At 39.5% G+C, this 25,475-nt stretch overlaps 1 protein-coding gene across 5 annotated transcripts in view; it reads right to left on the bottom strand.

Annotated features, from left to right (window-relative positions):
* The window catches only part of LOC105465050 (clathrin heavy chain linker domain containing 1), a 67,116-nt gene that overhangs the window by 16,533 nt on the left and 25,108 nt on the right, over positions 1–25,475 (bottom strand). For all 5 annotated transcript variants that reach the window (XM_011713256.3, XM_011713258.3, XM_011713255.3 and 2 more), the window contains one exon: positions 23,889–23,995. In XM_011713256.3, coding sequence (XP_011711558.2) covers positions 23,889–23,995 — 107 coding nt within the window. The remainder of the gene's footprint in view (positions 1–23,888; positions 23,996–25,475) is intronic.

Here is a 25,475-nt window from a genome sequence, read left to right on the forward strand (position 1 = left end):
CCAGCACCAGGAACCTCTGTAATGAAATGAGCTGAAACTAGAAATCTTGGCTGAAAGGCTGTTTAAAAAGCTACCCCTCACCCAGTCAGATGATACCCCCTTCCAGTACCTAGAAAAAGCTGAGGATTATTCTCTGAAAAAAATAAAACAAAAGGTGTCTACATGAAGACAGCAGACACAGTTGAGGGTAGAAATGCCAAACTATTAATACGCCTTTTTTGAATTTCCAGAGAACTTTCTTCATATTACTAGAATCACACTACATATAAGCTCCATGATGCAAATCATTTTTGCAGGTTTTATTTTCTGCTACATCCACAGCACCTAGAACAATGCCCAGCGTATATTAGATAATCAATTTTGTTGAATGAAGAGTAAATGAATAAACAAATGAATGAGTTGGTTCCACACTTGTCTGTCTCTTTATCTCTCTTCCCAGTTAGTCCTTTATCTCATTGAAAGGATTAGGTCTTACTAATCTTTGTATCTTAATACCTAGGTCATAACAGTTTAAGCTACAGTTAAAAATAGTCTATTTATTAAAATTTTCTGAAAATGTTATAGGAATGTACTTCTGTGAACATTGTTTTATTGGAAGCTCTGCTTCTACCAATGATATCTTTGAGCTTTAATATGTCTTAAAAACTAGGTTTTATACAAACTTTTAAAAACAGAAAGCAACTGTCTAAAAAATAAGTATTTTAAGATTTAAGTAATTTTAATCGATTCTAAGCTATCAAACTTCGGATGGGCCTTTAAAGATCTAAGACTCTGAAAACGTGACAGTGTGGCTCACATGGACTACTATTCCTGGCTATATCTTTCCCTCTCCTTAGATAAAATAAAACAACCTACATCCACATGGGAATGAAGTTTGAATTTCAGTTATGTATGTGATTCAGGAAGCCAAAGCCAAGAAATTAACGAAGATCAGTTTAAGGCTGTGAAACATCAGAGACCAGGCAGAGACAAACATAAAGCCTTTCCAGAGAATACATAGTAATCCCACAGTGGGGGAGAAATTACGTTCACAATATTATCAATATAAAAAGCTTACAATATTATAAATAAAAATTATCAGTCACACAAATCAAAGCGTATCCATGAGCAAGAGTTAGGATACCCAATAATCTGGATAATTTATATACTTCAGAACTACACACAACTGACTATAAAAGAAAGTATAAAATATCTATGTTTGGCTGAGCACAGTGGTTCACGCCTATAATTCCAACACTTCAGGAGGCCAAGGTGGGAGGAATGCTTGATTGAGCCCAGAAGTTTGAGACCTGCCTGGACAACACTGTGAGATGTCATCTCTACAAAAACAACAACAACAACAACAACAAAACACATTAACCAGGCATGGTGGGTGTGCCTATACTCCCAGCTACTTGGGAGGCTGAGGTGGGAGGATCACTTGAGCCTAGGAGGTCAAGGTTGCAGTGAGCTGTCATCACACCACTGCACTCCCACCTGGATGATAGACTGAGACCCTGTCTCAAAAAAAAATTATATATTTAAAATTATTAGAAATATAAAGGTAGAAATGGAAGCCATAATAAAGAGGAACAGATTTTTAAAACAAGCAGATTTGAAATTTTCTAGAAACAAAAGATATGATCATTGAGGTGGCACTACAAATTAGTGGAGAAAGTACAGACTTTACATAAATAGTACTAAAATAGAGAAACTATATGTTTAAAAAAATAAGGCTGGGGGCAGGGGCTCACGCCTGTAATCTCAATACTTTGGGAGGCTGAGGTGGGCGGATCATCTGAGGTCAGGAGTTTGAGACCAACCTGGCTAACATGGTGAAACCCTGTTTCTACTAAAAACAAAAAAACAATAATAAAAGAAATTAGCCAGGCATGGTGGCATGCTCCTGTACTCCCAACTACTCCTGAGGCAGGAGAATCGCTTGAACCCGGGAAGCGGAGATTGCAATGGGCTGAGATCATGCCATTGCACTCCAGCTTGGGCAACAAGAGCGAAACTCTGTCTCAAATAAAATAAAGTAAAACTGGGCCTGGCACAGTGGCTCACGCTTGTAATCCCAGCACTTTGGGAGGCCAAGGCAGGAAGATCACTTAGACTCAGGAGTTCCAGACTAGCCTGGCCAACATGGCGAAACCCCATCTCTACCAAAAATACAAAAATTAACTGGGTGTGGTGGTGCATGCCTGTAGTCTCAGCTACTCAGTGGTTGGGGCACGACAATCACTTGAACCTGGGAGGAGGACGTTGCAGTGAGCTAAGATCGAGCTACTGCACTCCAGCTCAGGCGACAGAGCAAGACTCTGTCTCAAAAAAAAAAAAAAAAAAATTACTATTAAAGAAAACAACTGAACTCCCAAATCATACTGAACACAAAAACAAGTTTCAGGTAGCTTAAAAACCTAAATGTAAACAGCAAAACTATGATATTTTCAGACAAGAAAAAAGAAAAATGAAAAATGACTTAGGGTAGGGAAGGACTTTTACATAATACATAAAAATAATTAACCTAAGAGGAAAAGACTGATAAATTCCACTACATTAAAATTAAAAACTTCTGTTCATCTTAAGATATCATAATAAGAAAAGATTTTTGTAACTCATTTTAACTAACAAAAGATTAATATTTACAATACGTAGGTAACTCCTAAAAATCATTGAGAAAAATATAGACAATTCACTAGCAAAGTGGGCAAAAGATCTTAAGTACTTCATAAAACAGGAAATCCAAATACAAAAATATATATGAGCTGAGTGCAGGGGCTCACACCTGTAATCCCAGCACTTTGGGAGGCCAGCATGGGAGGAGGGCTTAAGGCCGGGAGTTTGAGACCAGCCTGGGCAACATAGCAAGTCTCCATCTCTACAAAAGAATTTTAAAAATTAGCCAGGCATGGTGGCTCACAGCTGTAGTCCCAACTACTTGAGACACTGAAGTGGGAGGATCACTTGAGCCCAGGAGGTTGAGGCTGCAGTGAGCCATGTTTGTACCACTGCACTCCAGCCTAGGTGAGAGAGCAAGACCCTGTCTTAACAAAAGGGTATATGTGTACACATATATATGAAAAGATACTCAATTTCACTGGTAATGAGGCAAGTTCATATTAAAACCATAATAAATTTACATGACCACAAGAATGATAAACATTTAAAGGTCTAACACTACCAACTATTATCAAAGATATGGAACATAGTTTCAAAATCGTATACATTACCATTGAGAATATAAATTAATACAGACACTTTGGGAAAATGTTTGTCATTATATTCAAAAGCTGAAGATATGCATACCTTATGACTCAGAAAGTTCAATCTTAGATACATATCCCAGAGAACTTTACATACATGCACCAGGATATATTTTCTTTTTTTTTTTTTTTTTTTTTTTTTTTTGAGACGGAGTCTGGCTCTGTCGCCCAGGCTGGAGTGCAGTGGCTGGATCTCAGCTCACTGCAAGCTCCGCCTCCCGGGTTTGCGCCATTCTCCTGCCTCAGCCTCCCGAGTAGCTGGGACTACAGGCGCCCGCCACCTCGCCCGGCTATTTTTTTGTATTTTTTAGTAGAGACGGGGTTTCACTGTGTTAGCCAGGATGGTCTCGATCTCCTGACCTCGTGTTCCGCCCGTCTCGGCCACCCAAAGTGCTGGGATTACAGGCTTGAGCCACCACGCCCGGCCAGGATATATTTTCATAGCAAAACTGTTTATAATAGCCCCAAACTAGAAACCATCTCAATGTCCATCCACCACAGAACAGATAAATACATTGTAGTATATTTCATTCTAGAAGATTTAAAATAAACCACAGCTACATGTAGAAACAAGGCTAAATTTCACAACTAATGTTGAGTGAAAAAAAGACATAAAACAATATAATTATAAGCAATAGTACAATTCAGGAACACATGCAGTATTAAAGAACATATACAGTATAATTCAATTCACATTTAAGTGGAGTGGATTACAAGGATGTGATCCAGCTGCCTACCTCAGTAAATATAAAAGACATATTTTTATTTTCATAGTTTCCTTAAGACACAAGTGAATATTTAAGGCAAAAATAGTAACAATGTATATGATAATAGCACAAAAGAAGAAAGATGATGGTAAGGTTCATGCATTATATGTAGAGTAGTAAATTATTAATTCAAGGTAGATTCTGGCAAGCAGTGAATATTATAATCCTTAGAACAACAACTAAAACAATAGTACAAAGAAGTGTAGCCAAAAAGCCAAGATAGGACAAAAGAGGGAATTTTTAAAAACTACTCAATTCACACAATATAAAATTGAAAAGAAGAAACTAAGGAACAAAGAACTGATGAAAATAATTGGAAAAAATATAGCAAAATGATAGGCTTAAGACCAAATATATCAATGCTTTTGTTAAATAGTTATTATGTTAATTATGTTTAGTTACAGCAAATGAACTAAACATTCCATGTTTAGTTGAGGACTAAACTCAATTCATGAGGACTAAACATGAATTGAGGACATGGAGCTGGAAGTCTGGTGAGGTCGATGTAGATAAAGATCACAGGGCAGACTTCCAGAAGGAAGAGCGCTGCCTGGGGTAAGAGCTTCAAAGACCTGCACAGAGTCCCCCACAGGTCATCAGCTGAGTACTGATTAGCACATGCAGGTGAGGAAGCTACCTAAGGCCAGGGAAAGAACTATTCAGAAGGATTAGAGGGACTAATCCCTAGAGCTTAGAAAGAGCTGAAAATAACTCTTCCACCGGAATGGGAAACTTCATAATCCTCAAGTATGACGTAGAATATTCAGAAAGGTTTTGCCTCAAACCAAACACTGCTCCAGTCCTGCCTAACAAAACTTGAAAACAAGCTCCAGAAGGATCACATTGTTTCCAAGTAACTTACCTATATCCCAGAACAAAGGTTAAGAAGAATTTACCAAAATCCAGCACCATTATGGTAAAATTCTTTTTTTTTTTTTTCTTTTTGAGATGGAGTCTCGCTCTGTTGCCCAGGCTGGAGTGCAGTGGCGTGATCTCAGCTCACTGCAAGCTCCGCCTCCCGGGTTCATGCCATTCTGCTGCCTCAGCCTCCCGAGCAGCTGGCACTACAGGCGTCTGCCACCACACCCAGCTAATTTTTTTTGTATTTTTTTAGTAGAGACGGGGTTTCACTGTGTTAGCCAGGAAGGTCTCGATCTCCTGACCTCGTGATCTGCCTGCCTCGACCTCCCAAGTGCTGGGATTACAGGCATGAGCCACCGCTCCTGGCATAAAATTCTTAATGTCTTGCATCCAATCAAAAATGAAACTTGCAAAAAAGCAAGAAAATATTACTCATAATGAGAAAAAATGTAATAAATCAAAATTGACATGATAGAATTTGTAGAAAAGGATATTAAAAGTTATTATAACTTTATTATTTCATATTTATGAGGGAGAGAAAAGATGGAATATGTTAAGTAGAACATGAGCTGTATAAGAGAAACTCAAATCAAAGTTACAGAGATGAAAACTACAATGTCGGCCGGGCGCGGTGGCTCAAGCCTGTAATCCCAGCACTTTGGGAGGCCGAGATGGGCGGATCACGAGGTCAGGAGATCGAGACCATCCTGGGTAAAACAGTGAAACCCCGTCTCTATTAAAAATACAAAAACTTAGCCGGGCGAGGTGGCAGGCGCCTGTAGTCCCAGCTACTCGGGAGGCTGAGGCAGGAGAATGGCGTGAACCCGGGAGGCGGAGCTTGCAGTGAGCTGAGATCCGGCCACTGCACTCCAGCCTGGGTGACAGAGCGAGACTCCGTCTCAAAAAAAAAAAAAAAAAAAGAAAACTACAAAGTCTGAAATGAAAAATACACTGGATGGGATTAACTGCAGATTAGATATTGAAGATTAGTGAATTTAAAGACAGCAATAGAAAATATCCAAAATAAAACATAAAAGACTAAAACTTGGACAAAGAATAAATGAGCTGTAGGACAACTTCAAGCATATAATTGATGTCCCTGAATGGTGAGTGGGGAGAAGGGAGGCGGGGGCAGAAACATATTTGAAAAATAATGGCTATGTATTTTCATATATGAGGAAAATCATAACCCACAGATCCAAGAATCTCAATGGACTCTAAGCATAAGAAGCATGAAAATAAAACTATACTAATGCTCATAATCAAATTGCCAAAAAAAAGTAAAAATGAGAAAATCTTAAAAGTAGTAATAGAGAAAAGATACATATGTACAGAAGAACAAAGATAAAGATGAAATAACATTTCTCAGCAGAAATAATGCAAACCAGAAGACAGTGAAACAAAAATCCTTTAAGTATAGAAAGAAAAAAAAGTCTATCTAGAATTCTATACCCAGTAAAAATACCTTTCAAAAGTGAAGGTAAAATGCAGAATTTAAAAGCTGAATGAATGTAACACAAGCCAATCTGCACTAAAAGATTAAAGGTAGCTTTTCAAGCAGAAGTAAAATGACACCAGATGGAAATATATATATATATATATATATATATATATATATATATATATATAATTTATATATAATTTTTTTTTTTTTTTTTTTTTAGACAGAGTCTCTCTCTGTCACCCAGTCTGGAAAGCAGTGATCTCAGCTCACTGCACCTCTGCCTCCCGGATTCTGGTGATTCTCCTGCCTCAGCCTCTCAAATAGCTGGGATTACAGGTGCATGCCACCATGCATGGCTAATTTTTGTATTTTTAGTAGAGACAGGGTTTCACCTTGTTGGCCAGGCTGGTCTCAAACTCCTGACCTTGTGATCCGCCCACCTCGGCCTCCCAAAGTGCTGGGATTACAGGCATGAGCCACTGCGCCTGGCCGGAAAAATAGATTTACACAAAGAAATGAAGACTAGATGTGGTATATGCTATGAATGTAAGTATTTAGATGTGTAGTGTTTTTATTCTATACATCAAGTGGTATAATATCACTTGAGAATAGAATAGGGTAAGTTAAAGATATCATCTATAAAATCTACAGCATAACCAAAATAAGACAATAATGAGTTATACAGCTCCTAAGTCAACAAAGGAGAAAAATATTCAATTAATCCAAAAGAAGCCAGAAAAAGCAGAAAAAAGGTTAAAAAAAAAAAAAAGAAGAAGAAGAAGAGACAAGAAAAATGGAAACAAAACACACCAGCAAAGTGTGGTGGTGTGGTGGTGCACACCTGTACTCCCAGTTACTCTAGAGGCTGAGGCAGGAGGACACCTTAAGTCCAGAAGTTTGGGTTGTAATGCACTATGACTGTGCCTGTGAATAGCCACTGCACTCCAGCCTGGGCAACATAGCAAAATCCTGACTCTAAAAACAAATAAATAAAAACAAAACATAACATGTCAACAACAACATTACATGTAAATAATCTAAGCACCCCAACTAAAAGGCAAAGATTGTCAGATTGTTGTTGTTGTTGTTGTTGTTGTTGTTATTTTGAGATGGACTCTTGCTCTGTCACCCAGGCTGGAGTGCAGTAGTGTGATCTTGGCTCACTGCAACCTCTGCCTCCCAGGTTCATGCGATTCTCCTGCCTCAGCCTCCTGAATACCTGGGATTACAGGCACCCATCACCATGCCCAGCTAATTTTTGTATTTTTAGTAGAGACAGGGTTTCACCATGTTGGCCACACTGGTCTCGAATTCCTGACCTCAAGTGATCCACCCACCTTGGCCTAAAGTGCTGGGATTACAGGCGTGAGCCACTGCATCTGGCCTCAAATTGTATTTTTGAAAAGTAGGATCCAAGTACACATTGCTTAGAAGAAACTGACCTTATATAGGAAGACACTAATAGATTAAAAGTTAGAGGACTGAAGAAGATAAACCATGCTAATACTAATCTAAAGAAAGAAGGAATCACTCTTCTGATTTCAAAACTTACTACTAAGCTACAGTAATCAAGATAGTATACTACTGGCATGGGGTAGACATCCCATCTAGCAATGGGATAGAACTGAAAGTCAAGAAATAAACTCTAAATATTTATAGTCAATTGATTTTTGACAAAGAGGCCAAAATTCAATGGATTCAAAGTATTTTCCCAACATGGTGCTGGAAAAACCGGATTATTCATAGGCAAAAGAATGAAACTGGACCCCACCTCCCACCCTACACAAAAATTAACCAAAAGTAGATCATGTATCTGAATGTGTAAAACTCTTAGAAGAAAACAGGAGTAGATATCTGTGATCTTAAGTTAGGCAAAGATCTCATAGCTACAACACAAAAGGCAAAGCCATAAAAGAGAAAACTCATAAGTGGAACTTATCAAAATTAAAAACTTTTAATTTCAAAAGAAACCAGTGAGGCCGGGCGCGGTGGCTCAAGCCTGTAATCCCAGCACTTTGGGAGGCCGAGACGGGCGGATCACGAGGTCAGGAGATCGAGACCATCCTGGTTAACACGGTGAAACCCCGTCTCTACTAAAAAATACAAAAAACTAGCCGGCCGAGGTGGCGGACGCCTGTAGTCCCAGCTACTCGGGAGGCGGAGGCAGGAGAATGGCGTGAACCCGGGAGGCGGAGCTTGCAGTGAGCTGAGATCCGGCCACTGCACTCCAGCCTGGGTGACAGCGCAAGACTCCGTCTCAAAAAAAAAAAAAAAAAAAAAAAAAAAAAAAAAAGAAACCAGTGAAACACTTTTTTTTTATTAAAAAGAGTGAAAAGATAACCCACAGATGGGGAAAAAATTTGCAAATCAAATAGGGTTTTAATTCAGACTATACAAGGAACTCCTAAAACTCAATAATAATAACACAAAAAACACAATTGACAAATTATTGGGGAAACCCCACCCCCGATATTCAACGTGTGTTCTTTTCTATTTCCCTATGTGTCAGCTGGTCTGAGAAATAAAGGGAAAGAGTACAAAAGAGAGAAATTTTTAAGCCAGGTGTCTGGGGGAAACATCACATGTCGGCATGTTCCGTGATGCTCCCTGAGCTGTAAAACCAGCAAGTTTTTATTAGTGATTTTCAAAGGGGAGGGAGTGGACAAATAGGGTGTGGGTCACAGAGATCACATGCTTCAAGGGCGACAACAGATCACAAGGCAGAAGATCAGGGCGAAACTAGAATCACTAATGAACCTCCATGTCCCGCTGTGCACAAATTGTCAGGGTTCAAGAGGAGAGAACCGGTCTGACTAGAATTCGCCAGGCTGGAATTTCCTAATCCTAGCAAGCCTGGGGGCGCTGCAGGAGACTAGGGCGTGTTTCATCCCTATCTACATCTGCATGAGGCAGACACTCCCAGGGTGGCCATTTTAGAGGTTCTGCCCTGGGAATGCATTCTTTTCCCAGGGCTGTTAATTATTAATATTCCTTACTGGGGAAAGAATTCAGCGATATTTGTCTTACCCATTTTTGGTAATAAGAGAAATATGGCTCTGCTCCACCCAGCCCACAGACAGTCAGACTTTAAAGTTATCTCCCTTGTTCCCTGAAAATCGCTGTTATTCTGTTCTTAAGGTGCTCAGATTTCATATTGTTCAAATACACATGCTCTACAAACAATTTATGCAGTTAACTCAATCATCACAGGGCCCTGAGGTGACATTCATCCCTAGCTTATGAAGATGATGGGGTTAAGAGATTAAAGTAAAGACAGGCATAGGAAATAACAAAAGTATTGATTGGGGAAATGATAAATGTTCATGAAATCTTCACAATTTATGTTCAGAGACTGCAGTAAAGACAGGCATAAGAAATTATAAAAGTATTAATTTGAGGAACTAATAAATGTCCATGAAATCTTCACAATTTATGTTCTTCTGCTATGGCTTCAGCCAGTCTCTCCGTTTGGGGTCACTGACTTCCCGCAACACAAATGACCAAAGGATAGACATTTCTCCAAAGAAGATATACAAATGGCCAAGAGACAAGTCAAAAGATGCCCAACATTATTGGTCATTATGGATGTGTAAATAAAAACCACAATGAGATACTGCTTCACACTTTGAGAAAGTCTATAATCAAAAGATAGGTAAAAACACATCCTGTTCATAAGGAACCCTTATACATTGCTAGCAGGAATGGAAAATGGTGCAACCAAACAGATAAGCAGTTCCTCAAAGTGTTAATACAGAGCTACCACATAATTTAGCTCAGCAATTTCACTCCTAAGTCTCTACCTAAAAGAAATAAAAACATGTAACCACACAAAAACTTGTATACAAATGTTCATAGCAGCATTATTCATAATAGCCGAAAAGTGGGAAAAGCCCAATGACCATCAACTGATGAATGTATAGACAAATGCAGTACATTCATACAATGGAATATTATTTAGCCATATAAAGAAATGATACGTGCTACAGCATGAGCAAACCTCAAAAACATTATGCTAAGTGAAAGAAGCCTGTACTAAAAAGACCACATAGTACATGATCCTATTTACACAAAAGGACCAAAACAGGTAAATCTATACTGACAGCAAATAGATGAGTGGTTCCCTACAGTTTGGAGAGGAAGAAGAGATCAGGGAATGAGGAATTAATGGGTACAAAGTTTATTTTTGTAATGATGAAAATGTTCTAAAATTAGGTTATGGTGATGGTTTCACAACTCTGTATTAGAGTAAAATCACTGAATTTTGTGGAGATTTTCCCACAAAGGCAACATATCCATTATACTAATAGAAAAGAACAAAACTAACATAATCATCTCAATAAATGTAAAAAAGTATTTGACAAATCTAATATCCATTTCTGATTCTCAGCAACCACGAATACAAGATAATTTCTTCAACCTCTTAAAGGGCATCTATGAAAAACCTATAGCTAATAATTAATGATGAAAAACTAAATGCTTTATCCCTAAGATCATGAACAAGGCAGAAATATCTGCTTTTATCACTTCTATTCAAAACTGTATTGGAGGATTTAGCCAGTACAATAAAGCAAGAAAAAAAAAAAAGTGATCCAGATTCAAAAAGAAGTAAAACTGTCTTTATTAGCTGATGACATGATCACTTATATAGAACATTCTAAGAAAGCCACAAAAGTACTAGAACTAACAAAGATTTAGCAAAGTCACAGGATTCAAGACCAATATACAAAAGTCAACTGAATTTTTTAAAATTTCTTTTTTAAAAATAAAAACGGTATATCTGTATATATTTAAGGTCTACAACATGAAGTTTGATATACATACTGAAATGATTAATATGTCAAGCTACTCAACATATCCATTACTTCTGTGTGTGTGTGTGCATGTGTGTGTTGAGAACACTTACACTCCACTCTCTTAGCAACTTTTTTTTTTTTTTTTTTTTGAGATGGGGTATCATTCTGTTGCTGGTCTGGAGTACAGTGGTGTGATCATAGCTCACTGCAGCCTCAAATTCCTGGGCTCAAGCAATCCTCCTGCCTCAGCCTTCCAACTAGCTGGTACTACAGGTATGTGCCACCATGCTCAGCTATGCAATTTCAATTTTGCAGTACAGTATTATTAACTGTAGTCAACATGCTGTACATTTATCCTACATAACTCAAACTTTGTATCCTCTGACCAACATTTCCCTATTTCCCCCACCTACCCTGTCCTTAGTTACCACCATTCCACTCTCTGCTTCTATGAATTTGACTTTTTTGGATTCCACATATAAATGAGATCATGTACTATTTGTGTTTCTGTGCCTGGTTTAGTTCACTTAGTGTAATGTGCTCCAGGTTTATCCATATTGTTGTATTTGATGAAAGAAATTAAAGAAGACACAAATAAATGGAGAGATATACCATGCTATGAATTGGAAGAATTAATACTGTTAAAATATCCAGGAGGGCAGAGCAAGATGGCTGAATAGAAGCCTCCACTGATTGCCCTCCCCACAGGAACAACAAATTTAACTGTCCATATGGCTGGGCATGGTGGTTCATGCCTATAATCCCAGCACTTTGGGAGGCAGGCAGATCACTTGAGGTCAGGAATTCGAGACCAGCCTGGCCAACATGGTGAAACCCCATCTCTACTAAAAATACAAAAATTACCTAGGCATGGTGGCAGGCACTTATAATCCCAGCTACTGGGGAGTCTGAGGCAGGAGAATCACTTGAACCTGGGAGGCGGAGGATGCAGTGAGCCATCGCACCACTGCACTCCAGCCTGGGTGACAGAGTGAGACTCTGTCTCAAAAACAAACAAACAAACAAACAAAAAACAAAAACAAAAAAACTATCTACACAAAAAAGCACCTTCATAAGAACCAAAAGTCAGTTGTGTAATCACAGCACCTCATTATACCTTCATGTTACTGAAAGAGGCACTGAAAAGGGTAGGAAAGACAGTACTGAACTGCCAACTCACCACTCCCCCATCCTTTGGCAGTGGCCATGTGCCATGGAGAACCTGTGCTTCGGGGAAGGAGAGTGCAGTGATTGTAGGAGTTTGCATTGGAACTCAGTTCTGCCCTTCCACAGTGGAAAGCGACATCAGGCAGAACTCAGCCAATTCTCATGTGGGAAGCAGTTAGACCAGCCCTAGCCAGAAGAGAATCATCTATCCCAGCAGGTTGGAATTTGAGTTCTGGCAAGCCTCACCACTACACCCTCAACTGCTTTGGGGTCCTAAATAAACTTGAAAGGCAGTCTACACCACAAGGACTGCAACTCCTAGGTAAGTACTAGTGCTGTGCTGGACTCACAGCCAGTGGACTTGGAGGGCATATTACCTAGTAAGAAATCAGATGACGTGACCGAAGGAGTGTTTGTGCCACCACTCCCCCAAACCAGGGAGTACAGCTCACAGCTGTGAAAGAGAGTCCTTCCTTCCACTTGAGAAGAGGAGATGGAAGAGTAGAGGACTTTGTCTTGCAATTTGGATACCAGTTCAGCCATAATAGGATAGGAAACCAGGGAGAGTCATGAGGCCCCTATTCTAGGCCCCCCAAGCTCCTGGACAACATTTCTAGACACACACTGGTCAGAAGGGAAGCCACTGTCTTGAAAGGAAGGACCCAATCCTGGCAGGACTCATTACCTGCTGACTAAACAGCCCTTGGGCCCCGAATAATCAGAAGCAGTAGCCAGGTAGTACATGCTGTGTGCTTTGAGTAAGACTCTGAGATATACTGGCTTCAGGTGTGACCCAGCACATTCCCAGCTGTGATGGCTATGAGGAGAGACTCCTTCTTCTTGAGAAAAGCAGAAGAGTAAAAAAGACTGTCTTGCAGCTTAGGTACCAGCTTGGCCATAGTGAGGTAGGGCACCAAGCAAGCTCTTGGGGTCCCCAGTTCCAGCACTTGGTTCTTGGACAGCATTTATGGACCTACCCTGAACCAGAGGGGAGCCCACTGCCCTGAGGGGTGAGTTTCAGGACTGGTAGCATTCACCACTAGCTGACTGAAGAGCCTTTGGGTGAACATTGGTGGTAGCCTGGCAGTACTTCCTGTGGGCCTGTGGCAGTGGTATCCATAGGGAGAGACTCCTCTGCCTGTGGGAAGGAGAGGAAAAAATGGGAAGCACTTTGTGTTATGGTCTGGGTACAAGCTCAGCCACAATAGCATATAGTGCCAGGTAGATTCCTAAAGTTTCCAACTCTAAGCCCTGGCTCCCGATGGTATCTCTGGAGCCACCCGGGCCCAGGGAACTTGCTACCATGGAGGGAAAAAAACAAGCCTGGATGGCTTCACCACCTGTTGATGTAGAGCCCTAGGCCTTCAGCAAACTAGGAGGTAGCCATGTAGTGGTTACAGTGGGCCTTGGACAAGACCCAGTGCTGTGCTGGCTTCAGGTCTGACCTAGTATACTCCCAGAGCTGGTGACCACAGTGGTGCTAGTGTTCCACCCCTTCTCCAGCTCCAGGGAGCTCAGCACGGATCTGAGGCAGTTTAGCTCACAAGGACTGCAACTTGGAGAGACTCCATTTTGGGGGAGAAAGTAATGGAAAAGAACAAGAATTATCTGGCAATCCAGAGAATTCTTCTGGATCTTATCCAAAACCACAAAGGTGGTACCTCTAATGCAGATATGGTTGCAGTAACCAAAAACTTAGATCACAACACCCAAGTCTCCCTGAATATCTGGAAAGCCTTCCCAAAAAGGACGGGTACAAACAAGCTCAGACTGAAGACTACAATAAATACCCAATTCTTCAATGCCCAGAAACAGATAAACATCCACAAGCACCAAGACCAACCAGGAAAACATGATCTTACCAAACGAACTAAATAAGGTAACAGGGACCAATCCCAGAAAGACAAAGTTATGTGACCTTTCAGGCAGAGAATTCAAAATAGCTGTTTTGAGGAAACTCAACAAAATTTAAGATAACACAGACAAGGAATCCAGAATTCTATCAGATAAATTTAACAAAGAGATTGAAATAATTAAAAAGAGACAAGCATAAATTCTGGAGTTGAAAAATGCAATTGACATGCTGAAGAATGCATCAAAGTCTCTTAGCAGCAGAATTAATCAAGCAGAAGATTAGTGATCTTGAAGTCAGACTATCTGAAAATACACAGTGAGAGGAGACAAAAGAAAAAAGAATAAATAAGAATAAGACACATATTCAAGATCTAGAAAATAACCTCAAAAGTGCAAATCAAGGAGGTATTGGTCTTAAAGAGGAGGTAGAAAGAGAGAGATGGGATAGAAAGTTTATTCAAAGGGATAACACCTGGCCGGGTGCGGTGGCTCACACCTGTAATCCCAACACTTTGGGAGGCTGAGGAGGGCGGATCACCTGAGGTCAGGAGTGTGAGACAAGCTGGGCCAACATGGCAAAACCAAGTCTCTACTAAAAAATACAAAAATCAGCTGGGTGTGGTGGTGCACCTGTAGTTTCAGCTACTCAGGAGGCTGAGCCAGAAGAATTGCTTGAACCCAGGAGGCAGAGGTTGCAGTGAGCTGAGATCATGCCACTGCACTCGAGCCTGGGTGACAGAGCGTGACTCTGTCTCAAAAAATCCAAAAGAAACAAAAGGGATAATACCAGAGAACTTTCCAAACCTAGAGAAAGCTATCATTATTCAAGTACAAGAGGTTATAGAATACCAAGCAGATGTAACCCAAAGAAGACTACCTCAAGGCATTTAATAATCAAACTCCCAAAGGTCAAGGATAAAGAAAAGATCCTAAAAGCAGCAAGAGAAAATAAATGACATACAATGGAGTTCCAATATGTCTGGCAGCAGACATTTTAGTGGAAACCTCTCAGGCCAGGAGAGAGTAGCAGGACATGTTTAAAGTGTTGAAGAAAAAAAAACGTTTACCCTAGAATAATATATCTGGCAAAAAATATCCTTCAAACATGAAAGAGAAATAAAGACTACCCCAGACAAACAAGCTGAGAGATTTCATCAACATCATACTTGTCCCTTAAGAAATGCTGAGGTGGCCAGGTGCAGTGGCTCACACCTGTATTCCAGCACTTTGGGAGGCTGAGGCGGGAGCATTGCCTGAGCTCAGTAGTTCGCAACCAGCCTGGGCAACATGGTGAAACCCCCTCTCTACTAAAATACAAAAAAACTAGCTGGATGTGCCAATGTGCACCTGTAGTCCCACCTATTTGGGAGGCTGAAGCAGGAGAACTGCTTGAACCCAGAAGGTGGAGGTTGCAGTGAGCCGAGATCATGCCACTGCACTCCAGCCTGGACAACAGAGCGAGACTCCATCTCAAAAACAAAAGGAAGAAGGAAAAAAAGAAATGCTGAGGGGAGTACTTCAATTAGAAAGAAAAGGATATTAATAAGCAATAAGAAAGTATCTAAAGGTACAAAACTCACTGGTAATAGTAAGTTCACACAAAAAAGACAGTATTATAACACTGTAATTGTGTGTGAATTACTCATATCTTAAGTAGAAAGTCTAAAAGATGAACTGATCAAAAATAATTACTATAAAAACTTTTTAAGACATTGACAGTACAATAAGAAATAAATAGAAACAACAAAAAAATTAAAAAGCTAGGGGACAAAGTTAAAGTGTAGAGTTTTTATTAGTTTTCTCTTTGTTTCTTTGTTACTTTTTTGTTTGTTTATGCAATCAGTGTTAAGTTGTCATCAGTTTACAATAATGGGTTATAAGATATTATTTGCAAGTCTCATGATAACCTCAAATCAAAAAACATACAACGGACACTCAAAAAATAAGAAGCAAGAAATTCAAACATACCACCAGAAAAAAATCATCTTCACTAAAAGAAAGTCAGAAAGGAAGAGAAGACCATAAAACAACCAGAAAATAACAAAATGACAGGAGTGAGTCCTTACTTAACAATATCAAGTGAATGTTAACAGACTAAACTTTCCAATCAAAAGACATAGGGTGGGCCAGACACAGTGGCTCACATCTGTAATCTCAGCACTTTGGGAGGCCAAGGCAGGAGGATCACCTGAACCCAGGAGTTCATGGCCAGCCCAGGCAACATGGCGAGACCCTGTCTCCACAAAAATTTTAAAAATTAGCCAAGTGTGGTGGTGCATGCCTGTGGTCCTAGCTACTTGAGAGGGTGAGATGGTAGGATCACTTGAGCCCAGGAGGTTGAGACTGAAGTGTGCTGTGTTTACACCACTGCACTAAAGCCTGGGTGACAGAAAAAGATTGTCTTAAAAAAAAAAAAAAAGTGATTGAATGGATAAAAAAAATAAGACCCAATGATCTGTTGCTTACAAGAAACACTTCATCTTTAAAGACACATATAAACTGAAAATAAAGGAATGGAAAAAGATATTCCATGCAAATGGAAACCAAAAAAGAGCAGGAGTAGACAAAATAGATTTCAAGATAAAAACGATTAAAATAGACAAAGAAAGTCATTATATAATGATAAAGGGTTAAATTCAACAAGAGGACCTCTTGTTGAATTGCATATATATTCAACCATTATAAATATATATGCCCCTAACACTGGAGCACCCAGCTACATAAAGCAAATGTTATTACAGCTAAAGAGAGAAATAGACCCCAATACAATACTAGTTGAAGACTTCAACACCCTCACTTTCAGCATTGGACAGATCATCAAGACAGAAAATCAATGCAGAATCATCAGACTTAATCTGCACTATAGACAAAATGGACCTAATAGATATTTACAGAACATATCACCCAACAGCTGAAAAATACACATTCTTCTTCTTAGCACATGGATCATTCTCAAGGAAAGATCATATGTTAGTCCACAAAGCAAGTATTAAAACATTCAAAAAACTGAAATAATATCAAGCATCTTCTCTGATCACAGTGAAATAAAACTAGAAATCAATAATAAGAGGAATTTTTGAAACTATACAAATATGGGAACTAAACAATATGCTCCTGAGTGACCAGTGGCTCAATGAAGAGATTAAGAAAGAAATTTAAAGATTTCTTGAAACAAACAACAATGGAAACACAACCTACCAAAACCTATGGGATAACAATGAAAGCCGTACTAAGAAAAAAGTTTATAGCTATAAGTGCTTACATCAAAAAAGAAGAAAAACTTCAAATAAACACCCTAATGATGCATCTTAAAGAACCAGAAAAGCAAAAGCAAACCAAACCCAAAGTTTTTAGAAGAAAAGAAACAATAAAGATCAGAGCAGAAATAAATGAAATTGAAATGATGAAAACAATTATAAAAATCAATGAAGAGTTTTTAAAAAAAAGTCGACAAGGCCGGGCGCGGTGGCTCAAGCCTGTAATCCCAGCACTTTGGGAGGCCGAGACGGGTGGATCACGAGGTCAGGAGTTCGAGACCATCCTGGCTAACACGGCGAAACCCCGTCTCTACTAAAAAATACAAAAATCTAGCCAGGCGAGGTGGCGGGCGCCTGTAGTCCCAGCTACTCGGGAGGCTGAGCCAGGAGAATGGCGTAAAAACCCGGGAGGTGGAGCTTGCAGTGAGCTGAGATCCGGCCACTGCACTCCAGCCCGGCGACAGAGCGAGACTCCGTCTCAAAAAAAAAAAAAAAAAAAAAAAAAGTCAACAAACCCTTAGCCAAACTGAGTAAGATAAAAAGAGAGAAGACCCGAATAAATAAAATCAGAGATGAAAAAGGAGACGTTACAACCAATACCACAGAAATTCAAAGGAGCATTATAGGTTACTATGAGCAACTATATGCCAATAAATTGGAAAACCTAGAAGAAATGAATAAATTCTTAGACACATACAACCCACCAATACTGAACCATGAAGAAATCCAAAACCTGAACAGACCAATAAGTAATGAGACTGAAGCTATAATATAAAGTTTCCCAGAAAAGAAAAGCCCAGGACCTGATGGCTTTACTACTGACTCTACCAAACATCTAAAAAAGAACTAATACGAATCCTACTCAAGCTATTCCAAAAAATAGAGGCAGAGGAAATACTTCTAAACTCATTCTACAAGGCCAGTATTACCCTAATACGAAAACCAGACAAAGATATATCAAAAAAGAAAACTCCATGTCAATAATTCTGATAAACATTGATGCAAAAATCATCAACAAAATACTAGTAAACCAAATCCAATAACACATTAAAAAAATCATTCATCATGACCAAGTGGGATTTATCCTGGGGATGCAAGGATGGTTCAACATACAGAAATGAATCAATGCAATGTATCATATATCAACAGAATGAAGGACAAAAATTATATAATTTCAAGTGATGCTGAAAAAGCATTTAATAAAATTCAACATGCTTCATGATAAAACCCATAAAAATATCTGGGGATAGAAGGAATATATCTCAACATAATAAAAGCCATATATGACAGAACCACAGCTAGAATCATACTGAATGGGAGGAAACTGAAAGCCCTTCCTGTAAGATCTGGAACACAACAAAGATGCCCACTTTCACCACTGGTATTCAACATAGTACTGAAAGTCCTACTTAGAGCAATCAGACAAGAAAAAGAAATAAAGGGCATCCAAATTGGAAAGGAAGAAGTTAAATTATCTTTGTTTTCTGATGACATAACCTTATATTTGAAAAAAAATCTAGCCAGGCACGGTGGCTCATGCCTGTAATCTCACCACTTTGGAAGGCCAAGGCATGTGAATCACCTGAGGTCAAGAGTTTGAGACCAGCCTGACCAACATGGTGAAACCCTGTCTCTACTAAAAATACAAAAATTAGCTGGGCGTGGTGGCAGGTGCCTGTAATCCCAGTTACTCGGGAGGTTGAGGCAGGTGAATTGCTGGAACCCAGGAGGCGGAGGTTGCAGTGAGCTGAGATTGCACCATTGCACTCCAGCCTGGGGGACAAGAGCAAGACTTCATCTCAAAAAAAAAAAAAGTGAAAGAAAAAAATCTAGAGACTCCACCAAAAACCTATTAGAGGCCAAGCATGGTGGCTAATGCATGTAATCCCAACACTTTGGGAGGACACAGCAGGCCAATCACTTGAGGTCAGGAGTTCAAGACCAGACTGGTCAACATGGCAAAACTCCGTCTCTACTAATAATACAAAAAAATTAGTTGGGCCTGGTGGTATGCGCCCATTGTCCCAGTGACTCAGGAGGCTGAGGCAGGAGAATCACTTGAACCTGGAGGCGGAGGTTGCAGTGAGCTGAGATTGCACCACTGCATTCCAGCCTGTGTGATGGAGTGAGACTCTGTCTCCAAAAAAAAAACCTATGAGAACTGATAAACTCAGTAAAGTTGAAAGATACAAAATCAACATATAAAAATCATTGCATTTCGGCCGGGCGCGGTGGCTCAAGCCTGTAATCCCAGCACTTTGGGAGGCCGAGACGGGCGGATCACGAGGTCAGGAGATCGAGACCATCCTGGCTAACACGGTGAAACCCCGTCTCTACTAAAAAAATACAAAAAAACTAGCCGGGCGAGGTGGCGGGCGCCTGTAGTCCCAGCTACTCGGGAGGCTGAGGCAGGAGAATGGCGTAAACCCAGGAGGCGGAGCTTGCAATGAGCTGAGATCCGGCCACTGCACTCCAGCCTGGGCGACAGAGCGAGACTCCGTCTCAAAAAAAAAAAAAAAAAAAAATCATTGCATTTCTATATGCCAACAACAAACAACTTGAAAAGGAAATTTTAAAAAGTAATCCTGCTTATCATAGCCACAAATTAAATACCTAGAATTAACCAAAGCATTGAAAGAGATCTATAATTAAAACTATAAAACATTGATGAAAGAAATTGAAGAGGACACACAAAAAATGGAAAGATATTCCATGTTCATGGATTGGAAGAATCAGTAATCTGTTAAAATATCTATACTACCCAAAGCAATCTACAGATTTAATGCAATCCCTATCAAAATACCATGAAGTTCTTCACAGAAATAGAAGAAACAACCCCCAAAATTATATGGAACCACAAAGACCCAGAATAGCCAAAAACCATCCTAAGCAAAAAGAACAAAACTGGAGGAATCACATTAGCTAACTTCAAATTATACTACAGAGCTATAGTAACCAAAACAGCATGGTAATGGAATAAAAACAGATGCACAGACCAATGGAACAGAGAGAACCCAGAAACAAATCCACCCACCTATAGTGAACTCACTTTTGACAAACGTGCCAAGAACATACACTGGGGAAAAGACAGTCTTTTCAGTAAGTGGTGGCAGGAAAACTGAATATCCATATGCAGAAAAATGAAACTAGGCCCCTATCTCTTGTCATATAAAACAATCAAATCAAAATGGATTAAAGATTTAAATATAAGACCTCAAATTATGAAACCACTACAAGAAAACATTGGGGAAATTCTCTAGGACATTGGTCTGGGTAAAAATTTCTGGCATAATACTCCACAAGCACAGGCAATTGAAGAAAAAAAATGGACAAATGGGATCACATCAAGGTAAAACGCTTCTGCACAGAAAGGATACAATCAACAAAGTGAAGAGACAACCCACAGAATGGGAGAAAATATGTGCAAACTACCCATCTAACAAGGAATTAATAACCAGAATACATAAGGGACTCAAACAATTCCATAGGAAAAAAATCTAATAATCTGATTAAAAATAGGCAAAAGATGGCCAGGCACAGTGGCTCATGCCTGTAATCCCAGCACTTTGGGAGGCCAAGGTGGGTGGATCACCTAAGGTTGGGAGTTCGAGACCAACCTGACCAACATGGTAAAACCCCATCTCCACTAAATATACAAAATTAGCCAGGCGTGGTGGCGCATGCTTGTAATCCCAGTTACTAGGGAGGTTGAGGTAGGAGAACCACTTGAACCCAGGAGGCAGAGGTTGCGGTGAGCTAAGATCATGCCATTGCATTCCAGCCTGGGCAACAAGAGAGAAACTCTGTCAAAAAAAAAACAAAACAAAATACTTGATCATTAAAAAGTCAGGAAACAACAGGTGCTGGAGAGGATGTGGAGAAATAGGAAGACTTTTACACTGTTGGTGGGACTATAAACTAGTCAACCATTGTGGAAAACAGTGTGGCGATTCCTCAAGGATCTAGAACTAGAAATACCATTTGACCCAGCTATCCTACTGGATATATACCCAAAGGATTATAAATCGTGCTGCTATAAAGACACATGCACAAGTATGTTTACTGCGGCACTATTCACAATAGCAAAGACTTGGAACCAACCCAAATGTTCATCAATGATAGACTGGATTAAGAAAATGTGGCACATATACACCATGGAATACTATGCAGCCATAAAAAAAGATGAATTAATGTCCTTTGTAGGGACATGGATGAAGCTGGAAACCATCATTCTCAGCAAACTATCGCAAGGACAAAAAAACCAAACACTGCATGTTCTCACTCATAGGTGGGAATTGAACAACGAGAACACTTCGACACAGGAAGGGGAACATCACTGTTGTGGGGTCGGGGGAGTGGGGAGGGATAGCATTAGGAGATATACCTAATGTAAATGACGAGTTAATGGGTGCAGCACACCAACATGGCACATATACACATATGTAACAAACCTGCACATTGTGCACATGTACCCTAGAACTTAAAGTATAATAAAAAAAATTTTTTTTAATTAAAACAAGGGTAAAATAAATGGCAAAAGATTTGAATAGACATTTCTCAAAAGAAGACATACAAATGGCAAACAGGCATATGAAAAGGTGCTCCACATCATTGATCATTAGAGACATGCAAATCAAAACTACAGTGAGATATCACCTCAGCCCAGTTAAAACAGCTTTTACCCAAGAGTCAGGCAATAAGAAATGCTGGCAACGATGTGGAGCAAAGGGAACCCCTGTACACTGTTGGTGGAAATGTAAATTAGTACAACCACTATGGAAAACAGTTTGGAGGTTCCTCAAAAAGCGAAAAATTGGGCTACCATACGATCCAGCAATCTTATGATTAATGCAACGCTATTCACAATATCCAAGATTTGGAAGCAACCTAAGTGTCCATCAACAGACAAATGGATAAAGAAAATGTGGTATGTATAGGCAATGGAGTACTATTTAGTCATAAAAAAGAATGAGATCCTATCATTTGCAACAACATGGATGGAACTGGTGGTCATTATGTTAAGTGAAATAAGCCAGGCACTGAAAGACAAACCTCACATGCTCTCATTTATTTGTGGAGTTAAAAATAAAAACAATTTAACTCATGAACATAGTAGATGGATGGTTACCGGAGGCTATGAAGGGTAGTAGGAGAGTTGGGTGGGGGAGGTGGGGCTATTTAATGGGTTAAAAAAAATAGTTAAATTGTTAAAATGGCCATACTGCCCAAAGCAGAGACATCTACAAAGCAGGGAACTACAAAACCACAATGACATACCATCTTACACCAATCAGAATGGCTATTAATAAAAAGTCAAAAAACAACAGATGTTGGAGAGGATGTGGAGAAAAGGGAATGCTTATACATTTTTAGTGGGAATGTAAATTAGTACAATCTCTATGGAATACAGTATGGAAATTTCTCAAAGAGCTAAAAATAGAACTACCATTCAATCCAGCAATTCCACTACTGGGTATCTACCCAAAGGAAAAGAAACCATTATATGAAAAAGACACCTGCACTCGTTATGTTTATCATAGCACTATTCACAATAGCAAAGTCAGAGAATCAACCTAAGTGTCCATCAAGGGATGACTGGATAAAGAAAACACATACACACACAGAAACACACACACACACACCACCGAACACTACTCAGCCATAAAATAAAACTGAACGCCATTATCCTAAGTAAAATAACTTAGGACGAGAAAAGGATGAGAGAACTAGGAAGTAGTGGGAAGAGAGGGATACTGAGGGGCATGAGGGAACTTTTGAGTGATAATCTCATGGGTGTATGCATATGTCAAAGGTTATCAAATTGAGCCGGGCGCGATGGCTCATGCCTGTAATCCCAATACTTTGGGAGGCCAAAGTGGGCAGATTGCCTAAGGTCAGGAGTTTGAGACCAGACTGGCCAACATGATGAAACCCTGTCTCAACTAAAAGTACAAAACATTTAGCTGGTTGTGGTGGCACACACCTGTAATCCCAGCTATTCGGGAGGCTGAGGCAGGAGAATCACTTGAGCCCGGGAGGCAGAAGTGGCAGTGAGCCAAGATTGCACACTGCACTCCAGCCTGGACGGTAAGAGTGAAACTCTGTCTCACAAAAAAAAAAAAAAAAAAAAAAAAAAAACTTACCAAATTGTGTACTTTAATATGTATAATTTGTTGTATTATGTCAATTTACCACAAGGAAGCTGTGTTTTAAAATAATGTGGAGCAAATTTGACGAAATATTAACATTTATTAAATCTTGACAGTGAGTACGTTGGTGTTAATGTTTCTCCATACTTTTCTATATACTTAAAATCGTTCATAATATAATTTAGAAAATCTAATCAAACCCCTAATGTTACTGCTAAGCAAACTGAGTAAATGGTAGAGAGAGGGCTGGGGCCTAGACCTCTAGACTCCCAGTTTAATGCTTTTTTCATTTTATGAGAGAAAAAGTAGTAAATTTGCATACATATATAAGGTTCAGAGAGAAATGCTTACCCTTAAATGTATTCATTGTGCCAATGTTTCGAAGAATTCTTCTAGGACTGTTTGCTGCATAACAAGCTGCCTTTTCATATTCACCAAGTGAGATTAACTCATTAAATCTATAGGCATCACATTTTATAATGTGTTATAATGACACAAAAAGAGAAAAAACTGATTAGAAATGTTTAATACAGACCAAATATAGTGGCATAAAGACATGGAAAAACAAAAAGGAATTCTAATAAACTGTAACTAGAATCATTCACCCTGTAAGATGTTCTCTGAAATCTTTCTCTAATATTCTGTTGGGTTTTTTTTAAGTCTCAGAATAAAACTCCCACCTGCTAGCTAACTTTGAACATGATCCTAAACTTTATTCCTATAGCACTTACAGCAAGCCATAGAGAATGGAAGAAAGAACTTGAATTTATTATGAACTCAGATTTTTTTCCCCGCATATCATTTCCACATGAAAAAGTACTGGTATCAGAGGAAAGAAGGGCAATCTACTTAGAAATGCCACCTGAAGGAAATACTAATTGAAGACAGAAGCTGCTAAATTGGGCCGGGCGTGGTGGCTCACGCCTGTAATCCCAGCACTTTGGGAGGCCGAGGCGGAGGGGATCATGAGGTCAGGAGATCGAGACCATCCTGGCTAACATGGTGAACCCCGTCTCTACTAAAAATATTAAAAAAAAAAAAAAATTAGCCAGGTATGGTGGCATGTGCCTGTAGTTCCATCTGCTCAGGAGGCTGAGGCAGGAGAATCACTTGAACCCCGGAGGCGGAGCTTGCAGTGAGCCGAGATTGCGCCACTGCACTCCAGCCTGGGCCACAGAGCTAGACTCCATCTCAAAAAAAAAAAAAAAGAAGCTGCCAAATTGGAGATCAAGAGGTGTCCTTGGTATTCAGAAGCCTATGTTGTTCTGCCAGGCAACAGGCTCCCAGTCAAAGATTAACACAAGAAGGAAAGATAATAGTTAAGATAACTTAAGCCTCTGCTCCTCTTCCTATGGCAAAAGGTCTTCATATCAGTCCTTACCTCACAATTAATAAAACTAGGATAAACAGAAGTTACATAGTGCTGCAAATGAATGTAGAGCCCCAGGCGGAAAACCTACTAAAGTAATATTAAGCAAAATACATAAAACTTTCAATCTCAATGAGGGTTTTTCTCTCATATCAAACTGTCAGACTTAGAGAAGCATTACAGTGTAAGGAAATAACATGAGCTTTTGTGCTCTCCCCAAAATTATCTTTACCCCCTTCTTTTTACCATACCAACCTTCCAATTAACAGTTGAAAACTGTTTAACATATAAAGACCAGGAATATTACATAGGTTCATTACAGATAAGCCTTATAGCCTGTGAATTAACCTCTTAAAGAATATAGTCTTACTATGTATTAAAAATGTTTAAAAATGCACGTGCATGTTAAACACCAAGGGAGCAGCTGTGTGGGGAAAAAAGGAGGGAAAAGGAATTGAAGACAGGAGGAATGATACACAGCGGGATGTTAACTATAACAAACTTCTACAAAAACAGCTGAAGCAAATACTGCAAAATGTTAACTTCTTGCTAAATTGGTACACAGAATA

The sequence above is a fragment of the Macaca nemestrina genome, chromosome 13, assembly GCF_043159975.1.
Source record: "Macaca nemestrina isolate mMacNem1 chromosome 13, mMacNem.hap1, whole genome shotgun sequence".
Classification (NCBI taxonomy): domain Eukaryota; kingdom Metazoa; phylum Chordata; class Mammalia; order Primates; family Cercopithecidae; genus Macaca; species Macaca nemestrina.